Source organism: Dreissena polymorpha, chromosome 16 (assembly GCF_020536995.1).
Source record: "Dreissena polymorpha isolate Duluth1 chromosome 16, UMN_Dpol_1.0, whole genome shotgun sequence".
In the NCBI taxonomy this organism is placed as follows: Eukaryota; Metazoa; Mollusca; class Bivalvia; order Myida; family Dreissenidae; genus Dreissena; species Dreissena polymorpha.
This window is the reverse complement of record NC_068370.1, coordinates 31,346,671-31,360,466: the sequence shown is the minus strand read 5'-3', so window position 1 is coordinate 31,360,466 and position 13,796 is coordinate 31,346,671. Positions and strand designations below refer to the sequence as shown.

Here is a 13,796-nt window from a genome sequence, read left to right as displayed (position 1 = left end):
ATAAATCTGTTTTTAGTCGTGGCGACCTTGACCTTGGAGATATTGATGTAATTCTTTTGTGCAACACAATGTCCCATGATGGTTAACAAAAGTGCCAAATGATTTTAAAATCTCACAATGAATGACATAGTTATGACATAGTTATGGCCCGGACAAGCTCATTTTTGGCCATTTTTGATCTTTGAACTCAAAGTGTTACCTTGACCTTGGAGATATTGACGCAATTCTTTCGCGCCACACACCGTCTAATGATGGTGAACAAATGTGCCAAATGATTTTACAATCTCACAATAAACGACAAAGTTATGGCCCGGACAAGCTTGTTCCGCCCGCCAGCCCTCCGACATTTGCCAATCTAATAACCAGTTTTTTCCTTCAGAAAACCTGGTTAACAAAATAAGAGCACAATATCTCCATTCAAGCTGGGGTTATTGAGCAAATACTTTTTTTTCTATTTTTGGTTAAAGTGACCTTGACCCCATAGACCCTAAATGCAACCCCTCACCATATCTACCAACACACACACATTTTCAGCACAATATCATCATCTTACTGAAGTTTAAAGATGCACAATCCAAAAATGTATTTATAGCATCACTGACTTGACATAACTGGAAAAAGATACAACCCCATGTTAGGTGTGCATGAGTATATGACCTATCACAGCCCCCCCCCCCCCCCCTCCCACATGTGTGATTGTGTGATGGTGATGTTTCAATTGAATACCTGTAGTGGAAACATGAAATGTAGACGCCAGACATTGCATGTTTACCTTAAGCAGAGTATAACTCAGTAGCCGATACTGACTTTTGGGCGAGTAGGATAGCTTGGACTATTCAGTTAAAGGTCGAGCTAAAATTGCATGTTTTTACATAAATTATTATGTGTGTACACATTTGATTTAATTTAAAGCATTTATATTGTATTTCAAGAACAACAACTAAAAGTTTAAGTTAATAACATCAAAATTATCCTGAAAAAGAACCCATAATGACAAGTGTAAAACTTTGTGGAATTTTATGATGATGGACAATACTAATTTGAGATGACAAAATCTTACAAGACATCTGTGCATGCAAGACCAGCCATGGAACATCCATAACATTACTGATGATAACACACTTTCATTGATGAACAGTTCATCTTCAAATAAAGGTAAGCATTTAAAAGTTCAATATCAAAGAATGAATATCAATGACAACATTAAAATGTCCATTCCAAAACACTTCCTTTGACCAAATTCTAAGGCTTTTTGCCCAAGTAACCTCTCGCCAGTTGTCAATGAAACTAACAGGTCGACCAATCTGAGACTGTTTTTCACCACAACATGTTACCACAAACAGTGTCAGAGTATTAGAATAACATTTGCATAAGAAAACCAATTGAGCGGAGGGATCTGTGTTTTGGTGACTGGTCAATAAAGAACCAAAATCAAACAAGAATTTCATATCCCAACTGTAAACCTTCCAAACTTGTTAGGGCAGTTTGTATTTAAATGACATAGGTTTTGTTAAATTAAAATCACATTTTATTGAGATGGTTGTGTTACATACTGCTAGCTACAGATATGTACAGTTAATGGGATTATTTCTAAATAAGGAAACACTTTTAGTTAAGTCAGTGTTAGTGTGCTTTATTTATTAGGTTACAACATCATCACTTTGATATTTTGAATACAATAGGAACTGATACTCTTCGCAAGTTTTTCCAAGTAAACCAACCAATGTACCTTGATGCCAGTTGTCATCATGTCCAGTTCATTTTCAATAATGCTGGTTATTTATTTAACAAGCTGCAACTTACACATGTTTGGCCTTTGGTGTGACCTTGACATTTGCCCACAGGGTAACACAGCCTCTATGGGTTCATGTTGGCATAAAATTTTCTTTCACCACTCATTTTCGCCTTTTTTTTATGTGCCATTTTTTATGAATTTATTATTTGCTTTACTATTAAAAATCTACATTTGTGTATATATTGCACTAGTCCTTACTCCAATGTCTATTTCCAATCTTTGGTTATGACACAATTACTTGCTTATGCCATTTGTTTAGCGAGAAATATTAGAAAATCCATTTTCGCCACTTCTCAAATTGAAAGATTTTATCGCCACTTTTCTGAAACTTTGGCATTTGGCGAAAAATGCAAATGGCAACGGGTGCCCTGCCTCTCCACCTGGTGATCATTTTAGGTAAATGATTTTAAAACTTTCATTACAAATGATGAAGTTTAAGTCCATACTTAATATACTTGGACGAAATGTGCCTTTTGACCTGTAAGATTCAGTTTGTACCTGACCTTTGACTTCAAAAGTTCTTAAACATGGCCATCAGTCTCCACATGGTGAACATGTGTGGTCAATTATCATAACATTGCATGATGAATGATGAAGTTAAAGTATGAACAAATTCAACCTTAAAGTTTCACCTTGACCTTTGAGTTAGAGAGAGCAATGTGACATGCAACAAATCTTCTTTTCATGGAGGACATCTATGTTTCAGTTATATAAAAATTACATGATGAAGTTCAACTCTGGACAAGATACTTTATGGCCAAGATTTACCTTTGACCTCTAAGTGTGACCTCAACCATTGACATAGACAGGTTAAATATGACCTGCCGTCATCCTGTGGTTGTCATTTGATGAAACTTAATTTCAAATTGCATGATCAATGACATTACTGTCCGACTGTATGTTTTATGGCCATATGCTACATTAAGTCAAAGAGTGTGTTTGACCTCTCTGGTAAGGAGAGAAGTGTTACATTTGTCAAGTGGTCTCCCCATGGTGAACTTTTGTGTGTATTTTTTTTTTAATTGCACCAGGAATTAAAGTTAGCAAACCAGTCAAATTGTTTAAAGGCGAACTATGACTGTTGATCTATAAGTGTGACCTTGACACTAAAGGGGACAGGTACGCCAGCACCATGCTCACTCTTTATGGTGGTCATTTGTTGTAAGTTCTTTTCAAATTGCCTGATAAATGACAGCTACTAGGGCTGCACCGAATATCCGAAATATCCGAGATTCACGGATCCAAATGAGGATTCGCTGATCTAACCGTGATTGGTAAAATCGGTTTTGAATCTGGATCTTATTTGAGTTTAACCTTACGTTTGCGTTAACTGTTTTTTTCGCCCTCATACGTTTCGTTAAATTGTTTCTTTCTGTTTGAAGGCTGACTGGCATGTAGTTTGTCACAATTATCGCTACTTTTTCGACAAAAACATGGTACTACACAGTCTACTTTCGTTTTCGATGGTGCAAAATGGCGCAGAAAAAAAAATCGCGATGCACATAAACAATTAAAATCCTCGGAGTGGAAGCATTTGGGTTTTATCAGCATACTAATTCTGGCTTATAAGTGGTCGTTACGAAGTATTTTATTGATACTAATTGCAGATTGTGTGTGATGCATTTTTTGCTTGTTAAAATACAGCGTTATTCACATTATATCTGACTGACATAGATGTGTTAAATATGAGACATTATTATTAATGTTTGTCATTAAAATGCTTACACTTTTTCGTGTATGTGCCATTTTGAGAAATTTGCGGAATCTGGACCCGGGTATATATTTTTTTTCGAACAACGTAAGTCAATTTTGTCATCTACTTAGTATTTGTTTTAAATGTCGTTATTTCTGCTTACACTACTGCTGTTGCAGCTGCATCTACCAATGCTGCTAAAGTAGTATAAATATTAGTAGCTGTAAAGTTTATAATAATAATAAAAGTTAATTACTTTTCTCATAAGACATATATACGTTCTGGTGTTTCAAAACATAATTTTGGTTATAACAATATAAATTATAATTTCTTTTGCGTATTTTTACTTTCAAATTAGGATTCGAACCGATATTCGATATCCAAGCCTTTGGATTCGAATTCGGATCCGATTTAAATTTTGGATTCGGTGCAGCACTAACAGTTACTGTCAGGACAAGCGGTTGTGTGACCATTGATTTCTACATGAGACCTTGACCTTTGACGTAGGGCGCAGGTTTTTCACAAGACACATTTGACTTGTGATGGTGAACATTTATGGCAATTAATTTAATATTGCACAATCAATGACAGTAGACACATCCGAGGCACAAACATACACTCTACCATTGTGAATGCTTTACTGAGTGGTCAGCAAGTGAGCTTGACAATAAAAACGGTTTCAAACAACGTTAACAGAACAACATATATACTATATAAACTAGGAAGACTGGGGTACAGAAATGTTGGATACACAAAGTGAATTTACTTGTTTATGCTATAATATTATACTGTTTCAATTTAGGCTTTTCATTGTTTATACTACATTCATATCATTATTTTTATTGTCCTATTAATATCTGTAAATTATTGACAACTAAAATGAATGAAACCATTAAAAATCATTAATATATTTCCCAAATAATTTTTGACATTTTACTGTTATAACCAAAAAGTATAATTAATACATAATTAAATAACTTATTGAGCATTTTCACAACTATAAATGTTAAATTGGTGAGTATATACCACAAATATATAAGCAATAAAGACAAAATATTTTTGAAATTTGATTTAAAACAAAACAAATTATCTACATTAAATTTTCAGAAATATAGTATTTACAACTTATTGAAGTTTACAAGTTTCAAAATATCATTAACAATTAATGTGTTTAAAATTAAGGAACAAACAAAGCAAAAGATAATCACAATATTTATGATACAACATACTACAAACATAATTTACCTGAAAAAGACAATGAATCTAGGTTATAATTATACCAAACACCACCACCATCACCACCATCACCACCACTACGACAGAACGGGGAAGAGGGAAAGAATGCCCAGGAAGTTACTACTTGCGAGTGAAGACGAGACAATAGAAGGAGAGAGAAATATTGGAATGAAAAACTTGTTACTGTTGTCTCCCATACCAACTAGAGTGGTGAGAATCGGGTGAAAGCTAGCGTTGCCGACGGAGATCGCGGGTCGGTCGTGCGATCGTTGCCGTGGAGACGGTCTGTCCTCGTCGCTGTCTGAGATTTCTACACGATATGATGATGAGATGCAATGAAACAGAACATGGGGCATGAGCAACATACATGGAGGGTCACAAATGGGGAAAAAAACTGAAGGACAATGAATGGTACATGTTACAAATAGGGCTTTTTTAAATCCTTAGAGCCTTTTTCTCGAAAAACTGGGCTCAATGCATGTGCACAAAGTGTCCTCCCAGATAAGCCTGTACGGTCCACACAGGGGACTCTGGCAAGACACCCTGTAAGGTCCACACAGGGGACTCTGGCAAGACACTTTCTGCTGTAAGGTCCACACAGGGGACTCTGGCAAGACACTTTCTGCTGTAAGGTCCACACAGGGGACTCTGGCAAGACACTTTCTGCTGTTAGGTCCACACAGGGGACTCTGGCAAGACACTTTCTGCTGTTAGGTCCACACAGGGGACTCTGGCAAGACACTTTCTGCTGTTAGGTCCACACAGGGGACTCTGGCAAGACACTTTCTGCTGTTAGGTCCACACAGGGGACTCTGGCAAGACACTTTCTGCTGTTAGGTCCACACAGGGGACTCTGGCAAGACACTTTTTGCTGTTAGGTCCACACAGGGGACTCTGGCAAGACACTTTCTGCTGTTAGGTCCACACAGGGGACTCTGGCAAGACACTTTTTGCTGTTAGGTCCACACAGGGGACTCTGGCAAGACACTTTTTGCTGTTAGGTCCACACAGGGGACTCTGGCAAGACACTTTTTGCTGTTAGGTCCACACAGGGGACTCTGGCAAGACACTTTTTGCTGTTAGGTCCACACAGGGGACTCTGGCAAGACACTTTCTGCTGTTAGGTCCACACAGGGGACTCTGGCAAGACACTTTCTGCTGTTAGGTCCACACAGGGGACTCTGGCAAGACACTTTCTGCTGTTAGGTCCACACAGGGGACTCTGGCAAGACACTTTTTGCTGTTAGGTCCACACAGGGGACTCTGGCAAGACACTTTCTGCTGTTAGGTCCACACAGGGGACTCTGGCAAGACACTTTCTGCTGTTAGGTCCACACAGGGGACTCTGGCAAGACACTTTCTGCTGTTAGGTCCACACAGGGGACTCTGGCAAGACACTTTCTGCTGTTAGGTCCACACAGGGGACTCTGGCAAGACACTTTCTGCTGTTAGGTCCACACAGGGGACTCTGGCAAGACACTTTCTGCTGTTAGGTCCACACAGGGGACTCTGGCAAGACACTTTCTGCTGTTAGGTCCACACAGGGGACTCTGGCAAGTCCACACAGGGGACTCTGGCAAGTCCACACAGGGGACTCTGGCAAGTCCACACAGGGGACTCTGGCAAGTCCACACAGGGGACTCTGGCAAGACACCCTGTAAGGTCCACACAGGGGACTCTGGCAAGACACTTTCTGCTTGTCGGATTTTCACTTAGAAGAGGCTTCCTTAAAACGCAAAATACCAAAACAGCAGAAAGTGTCGGTCCCAACTCCACAGACTCATCTAAGATGACGACACTTAACCCACATTCATTAAGCTCTGTTTCCCATGAATAAGGCTCCATAGTTTGAGCTTATAAGGCATAATTCTTACAGAAAATTACTTCAAATCATGCAGAATTCCTCTAACATAAATAGGATTATTAATTGTCCTGATATAAATGTTTTCCTTATAATAGGGCTATTTTTTCTAAAATAGGAAATTATAACAGGTGCTAAAAAGCCCTTTTGTAAATGTACATATTGGAATGATTTGTTACATGAGATTATGGAATGATAAATGCTAATAGTTAAAATAAATTGCAAAATGAAAACATAAAATGATGTCCATGTCAATTCTATGCATTTAAACCAAAGAACCTATATACTGAATCTAACCACAGTAATTACAATTTAAATTTAATGCTACTGTAAGAAATGCAGAATCTTCTATGTATACAATCTGGGTTCTGGCAATTTCATCAAATTGCTAATACAAGTTCACATCTAGAAGACACATTCAGATAGGGACACACACAAATGAGTGAAGTTGAACAGATTCTGTAGATTATTACCACAATCTCATACTTTATACCTTGTGTAGAGCATCAAAAGGGTTGCCGTTTTTATTCAGATATATTGAATTAATTCAAAACCCTGGATGTGTTCATGATAATCAAATAAACTGATGCTTGATTCCTTCAATGTGTCTTTGTAACCAGTAGTGATCAACTTGATTCCTTCAATAAGTCTTTGTAACCAGTAGTGATCAACTTGATTACTTCAATAAGTCTTTGTAACCAGTAGTGATCAACTTGATTCCTTCAATGTGTCTTTGTAACCAGTAGTGATCAACTTGATTACTTCAATAAGTCTTTGTAACCAGTAGTGATCAACTTGATTACTTCAATAAGTCTTTGTAACCAGTAGTGATCAACTTGATTCCTTCAATAATCTTTGTAACCAGTAGTGATCAACTTGATTCCTTCAATAAGTCTTTGTAACCAGTAGTGATCAACTTCGCTTCCTTCAATAAGTCTTTGTAACCAGTAGTGATCAAACCCATTTTTATTCCACTATGGATGTAATGGAAATTTAGAGGGTTAAACAAGCAGTGATATTCCTCCAAGGCTTGTGAAAAAATAACCAAAGCCAATACTAATTCACCTGTCACATCAGCCTGATTGGATGGATTTAAGTTTCGTGAAGGCTCTCTCCCGAGTTCATGCAGTCGTTCATAACCGCCCAGGACTCGAGGAGGCGTTGCTGCATGATCGGGCCGAGGTGTCACGGGAGTGAACCCCTTGCGCTCTGAGGCCGCTGATTGGAGGGAGTGTAAAACGCGAGGGGAATGCAATCCCGAAGATGATGAGGATGATGGGGCACCTAGCACAGTATGATAATGCGATGCATGAAATTGTAGCTATGCAATGAAAAAAAAGTGAACAGGAATTTCTGTAAAATAAATCATTCTGTAGTCTGATTACACAAACATGCATACATCTGAAAATGCTTTGATACACACAAGATAAACAGTAACACCTGATGCTCATGACAAAAATGATCATCAAAATGATGACGAGAAATAATGATGCTAGTGTTGGGTGATTAATATATATAGGCAAATGTAGACTATAAATGGTGGCAAATTTAAAAAATTGCAGACAGTGATTTTTTCTTCAAATCTTTGAAACTTTTCACCTATCAAAGGTTTCCATACTATTTTATAATTGTTTTTTTTTGTTTTTTTGGATTTGTAGCAACTGTCTGGAACTATGATAACTACAGTTAAAACAGAGGGGGTAATCACGTGATAGTCAAGATGGTGACGTCCATGCAGATGCAGGTATTTTGCCTTTTTATGCCCTTTATTACTTCTGTTTGATTTTTAAAATGAAACACACTTTCTAGCCATATCAGTAAGAAAGTGATATCTCAACTTAACTGGCTGCAAACTTTCTAAGCGGATCTGTTACTAAGGTCATCCTGCTAAGAAATTTTATAGCAAGTAAAGTTGAGATATAGAGCAAATATTAATATAAAATAAACACTAGTAACTTTTTGCTGATATGGCTGGAAAGGGAGCTGAATTAAAAAGATAAAACAAGAAATAAAGGGTATCAAACAGAGAAAAATACCTGTCTTGGCTAAGACGTTGCCATCTTGACTATCACCTGATTACCCCCTCTGTAAAAACTGCTTTGTTTTGTGTATCAGATATTAAGATGAACCAGAAGACAAATCAGAAATCTCCAAGAAAACCAAGCAAACAAAATGTTTGTTTCAGAAAAACTGTGCAGTTAGTAAATTAACAAGAATTGTCCCAAGACAGAGCGCAGTCTCCCAAAGGCTCATTTTGACATCAATTACCTATCTGATTTGAAGAATAGAGTTATGGAACTTCAGTGAACCCAAACAAATATGCGAAGTTTCAATAGAATACCTGTAGTATAATGAGTAATAAGTAGATGTTGAAGGTTAACTGTAACCAATCTTTTAAGAACAAAGTGTGCTTAGGTTAGCAAAATATTAAAAAATTATATTTCGAAAAAAATCTTACTGTTAGAAGGAAATATCAAACCATGGCATACACAACAACTCATTAGCACATCATTCAAGCATATTGCACATTAAGTTGTATTTCTGAGGAGGTAAATCCCAATTCAAGCAAAACACTGTTGCACTTCAAAGACAAGTGTCATGATGAAGTAAAAAACACAGACTCAGTAGGTAGTTCCAAAAGGATGTGTATAACCACTGTGTCTGACACACAGTTAAAAATATACATTTACATATACATACATAAGTCACACAAACTCCCTAAAACTCCCAAATCTGTTTCAAAGTCATGAGTCCAAATCCCTTTACCTGGGTCCATATTAGGGTCTTGTTGCCATGCCGATGTGTGCCCGCCCATCCCGCCGGATGCCTTGTAGTAGCTGGACATCTGCTCTGTGTCGTCCCCAATGCTCTCCTGGTCCTCATCCGCACTAGAGATTGAGCTCATCGTCGACCGCTTCAGACGCTTGTGAGGATTACCTGAATGAATGGTGACTATTATTGACAATATATACTCAGAAGCAAAGTGAAAATTATTATATGCAACAATAACAAGCAAATTCGTTAAATTGATATCCCCTGCCATTATACTTCTGGACACAAAAGTTTTCTGGACGGATGGACAACGCCAACGTGCATCATCCTCTTATCCATATATATATACTCATACCAAGTTTCAATCAAATCCGTCAAAGCACTTCCAAGATATGGCTCCGGATACACAAAAAAAGCATTTTTTCAAGATACAAAGGGCCATAACTCCGTTATTATCCGATGGTGTACAATGCCATTTGGGGTGCATCATCCTCTTATCCATATATATACACTCATACCAAGTTTCAAGAAAACCCCCCAAAGCACATCCAAGATATGGCTTCGGACACAAAAGTGCCGGACAGACGGAAGGACGGACAACGCCAAAACAATATCCCTCCGCCTATGGCGGGGGATAATAAAACCAGAACAACCTGCTTGTAACTCACAGGCTGTTCAGGTTTTATGCTGTTTTCTGTTAATAGTATCTCAGGGTTTGAAATGAAGCCTTTGAAACATGAATCTCGCATGAAAAGTCTGGTATTGAATATAATTTAGTAAGGGACTACAAAAGCCTGAATAAATGGTGATTATTATTGATGATATATCCTGCTCATCTGTTAAGTTGAAGCATGTGATAGTTAAAAAGAACAAGAGCTGTCAGAGGACAGCGCGCTTGACTATTCGAGTGCTTGACATTATAACATAAGCCATCATAGGGAAATTGTTCATATTCAATAATTTATTAGACGATCTTTCAAAAATAAAAAAAAGTAAAACAAATATTTATTTTTTTTTTGGGGGGGGGTGTGAGAGGGGGTATAGTGGGGTGTGGTCATTTATTAGACGATCTTTCAAAAATAAAAAAAGGAGAAAAAAAAAATTTGGGGGGTGTAGGGGGTGGGTAGGGGGGGGGGGTGAGAGGGGGTATAATGTGGGGTGTGGTAATTAATTAGATGAAGTTTAAAAAAATGGGACGGGGGGGTTGGGGGGGGGGGGGAAGGGATTCTAGGTATGGGCGTGGGGTTATTGTTTGGGTGGAATCCATTGTGGTATTCAGGTAAGTGTTGTTTTGTCAAAGTAATAATAAAATGTGATCATAAATAAAGACGTTATTGCAATTTAAGCAAAATGTTTAATTATCTGTGTAAAAGGGGCCATAGTTATGTAAAAAAGCTTGATACAGTGGTCTGCTCTTGTTTATAGGTTGGGGTCATGTTGGTAAACAAGTATGCAAAATATAAAAGCAATATGTCAAAGGATATAGGAAATATTTGGGGTAGTTTGCAAACTTTAACATAGATTTATCAATAGTATGCATATTCTAAGTATAAAAGGGGCAATAATTATAACAAAATGCTTGATAGAGTTGTCTGCTCTTGTTTATAGGTTGGGGTGATGTTGGTAAACAAGTATGCAAAATATGAAAGCAATATGTGAAGGGACAATGAAAACTAGAGCTTTGTCACAGACGTGACGAATACCCCCACATGCAGATTTGACACATACTATTTGGCATGTCGTCTTCACAAAAAACAGCGGACACCATGCTCAATTTTTAAAACGCACTTAGTGACCCCTTGACCTAGTTTTTGACCCAGAAAGACCCATGTTCTAACTTGGCCTTAAGATCATCTCCATAAAACTTCTGACCAAGTTTGGTGAAGATCGGATGTAAACTACTTGAATTAGAGGGCTGACACCATGCTGAATGTTAAAAATCGCACTAAGTGACCCCGTGACCTAGTTTTAGGCCCGGAATGGCCCATGTTCAAACTTGTCCTAGAGATCATTTAGATAAACTTGTGACCAAGTTTGGTGAGGATTGGATGAAAACTACTTAAATAAGAGAGCAGACAACATGGTGCGGTTTAAAATGCACTAAGATACCCCGTAACCTAGTTTTTGACCCGGCAGACCCATATTCAAACTTGAACTAGACATCATCTAGATACAACTTCTGACCAAGTTTGGTGAAGATTGGATGAAAACTACTTGAATTAGAGAGCGGACAACATTGTGATGTTTAAAACGCCCTAAGTGACCCCGTGACCTAGTTTTTGATCCGGCATGACCCATATTCAAACTTGAACTAGACATCATCTAGATACAACTTCTGACCAAGTTTGGTGAATATTGGATGAAAACTACTTGAATTATAGAGCGGACAACATTGTGATGTTTAAAACGCCCTAAGTGACCCCGTGACCTTGTTTTTGACCCGGCATGATCCATATTCAAACTTGCCCTAGACATTATCAAGATACAACTTCTGACCAATTTTGGTGAAGATTGGATAAAAACTACTTGAAATAGAGAGCGGACAACATGGTGAGGTTTAAAACACACTAAGTGACCCTGTGACCTAGTTTTTGACCCGGCATGGCCCATCTTCGAACCATACCTACACATCATCTAGTTACAACTTCTGACCAAGTGTGGTGAAGATCGGATTTAAACTACTTGAAATAGAGAGCGGACATCATGCTCAATGTGTAAAACGTGCTAAGTGACCCGGTGACCCAGTTTTTGACCTGGCAAGGCCCATGTTCTAACTTGGCCTTAAGATCATCTTGATACAACTTCTGACCAACTTTGGTGAAGATCGGATGAAAACTACTTGAATTAGAGAGCGGACAAAATGCTGAATGTTTAAAACGCACTTAGTGACACCCTGACTTAGTTTTTGACCCGGCAAGGCCCATGTTTGAACATGGCCTGAAGATCATCTAGATACAACTTCCGACCAAGTTTGGTGAAGATCGGATGAAAACTACTTGAATTAGAAAGCAGACAACATGCTGAATGTTTAAAACACACTAAGTAACCCCGTGACCTAGTTTTTGACCTGACAAGGCCCATGTTCGAACTTGGCCTAGACATCATGTAGATACAACTTCTGACCAAGTTTGGTGAAGATCGGATGAAAACTACTTGAATTAGAGAGCGGACACTTAATATGGACCGACCGACAGACAAGCTCACTCCTATATACCCCCCTAAACTTCGTTTGTGGGGGTATAATAAATGGGGTAGTACGAAAACTTTAACATTTGCTGCATATTCTAAGTGGAAAAGGGGCCATAATTATGACAAAATGCTAGATAGAGTTGTCTGCTCTTGTTTATAGGTTGGGATCATGTCGGTAAACAAGTATGCAAAATATGAAAGCAATACGTCAAGGGACAATGAAAATAATTGGGGTAGTACGAAAACTTTAACATTTGCACGCTAACGCTAACAGAACAAAACAGAAACATCGACGCCGGGGTGAGTAGGATAGCTCCACTATATATATTTCATATATTATAGTCGAGCTTAAAATGAAAAGCTACATTGACTCCATTAAAATACATATCATATATAACATCACCGCTAGTAAGTCAAAACGTATGTCAATTGCTAGGCAAAAATGAGTTCAGGTGATGTAGATGTGTTAAAAGTGTTCATTGACATCACTCATGTAAGTATAAATGAGTTCAGGTGATGTAGATGTGTTTAAAGTGTTCATTGACATCACTCATGTAAGTATAAATGAGTTCAGGTGATGTAGATGTGTTTAAAGTGTTCATTGACATCACTCATGTAAGTATAAATGAGTTCAGGTGATGTAGATGTGTTTAAAGTGTTCATTGACATCACTCATGTAAGTATAAATGAGTTCAGGTGATGTAGATGTGTTAAAAGTGTTCATTGACATCACTCATGTAAGTATAAATGAGTTCAGGTGATGTAGATGTGTTAAAAGTGTTCATTGACATCACTCATGTAAGTATAAATGAGTTCAGGTGATGTAGATGTGTTTAAAGTGTTCATTGACATCACTCATTTAAGTATTAAAGCTTTCTAGGAAGCATTATTGAGAGAAAGGATTTCAATAAGTTATGTGGCTAGGCCGGGGATCAAATCTGCAATCAGCAGATTTGGAATCCAGCGCTCAACCATCTTAGCTAGCTGGCCTGACACCGATTTAGAGAAAGTGGCTTTCATTTGGGATAAACAAACCAAACAGGGCATAGAAAATACATGGGTATTTTTAACAGACATGGAAAAAACATCACTTCATAGCTAAACAAAATGTCAGTTACATTTGATTGTAAAGTTGTTTGTGATATATGCGATTTATACAAGTCCAGTGTTTAAATGGTATTCAAACTTAAAACAGATACCTGTAGTTTTGTACTTTATAGATGAAACCTACTGACTTTAAAGTTTACATC

The 13,796-nt window shown here is 37.8% G+C and overlaps 1 protein-coding gene and 1 long non-coding RNA gene across 4 annotated transcripts in view; one reads left to right on the top strand and one right to left on the bottom strand.

The window, feature by feature from the left end:
* Positions 1–13,796, bottom strand: part of LOC127861439 (nuclear factor 1 A-type-like) — a 94,361-nt gene that overhangs the window by 17,161 nt on the left and 63,404 nt on the right. The window contains exons 8-10 of one of the 3 annotated variants that reach the window (XM_052399921.1): positions 9,352–9,522; positions 7,651–7,869; positions 4,924–5,034 (exon numbers count right to left, since the gene is read on the bottom strand). In XM_052399921.1, the coding sequence (XP_052255881.1) occupies positions 4,924–5,034; positions 7,651–7,869; positions 9,352–9,522 (501 nt within the window). The remainder of the gene's footprint in view (positions 1–4,923; positions 5,035–7,650; positions 7,870–9,351; positions 9,523–13,796) is intronic. The other 2 variants (XM_052399922.1, XM_052399923.1) reach the window with 2 other exon arrangements.
* LOC127861459 (uncharacterized) lies at positions 5,453–6,111 on the top strand. The gene is made up of 3 exons (XR_008040228.1): positions 5,453–5,561; positions 5,808–5,930; positions 5,972–6,111. It is a non-coding gene; the product is annotated as an uncharacterized LOC127861459 (long non-coding RNA).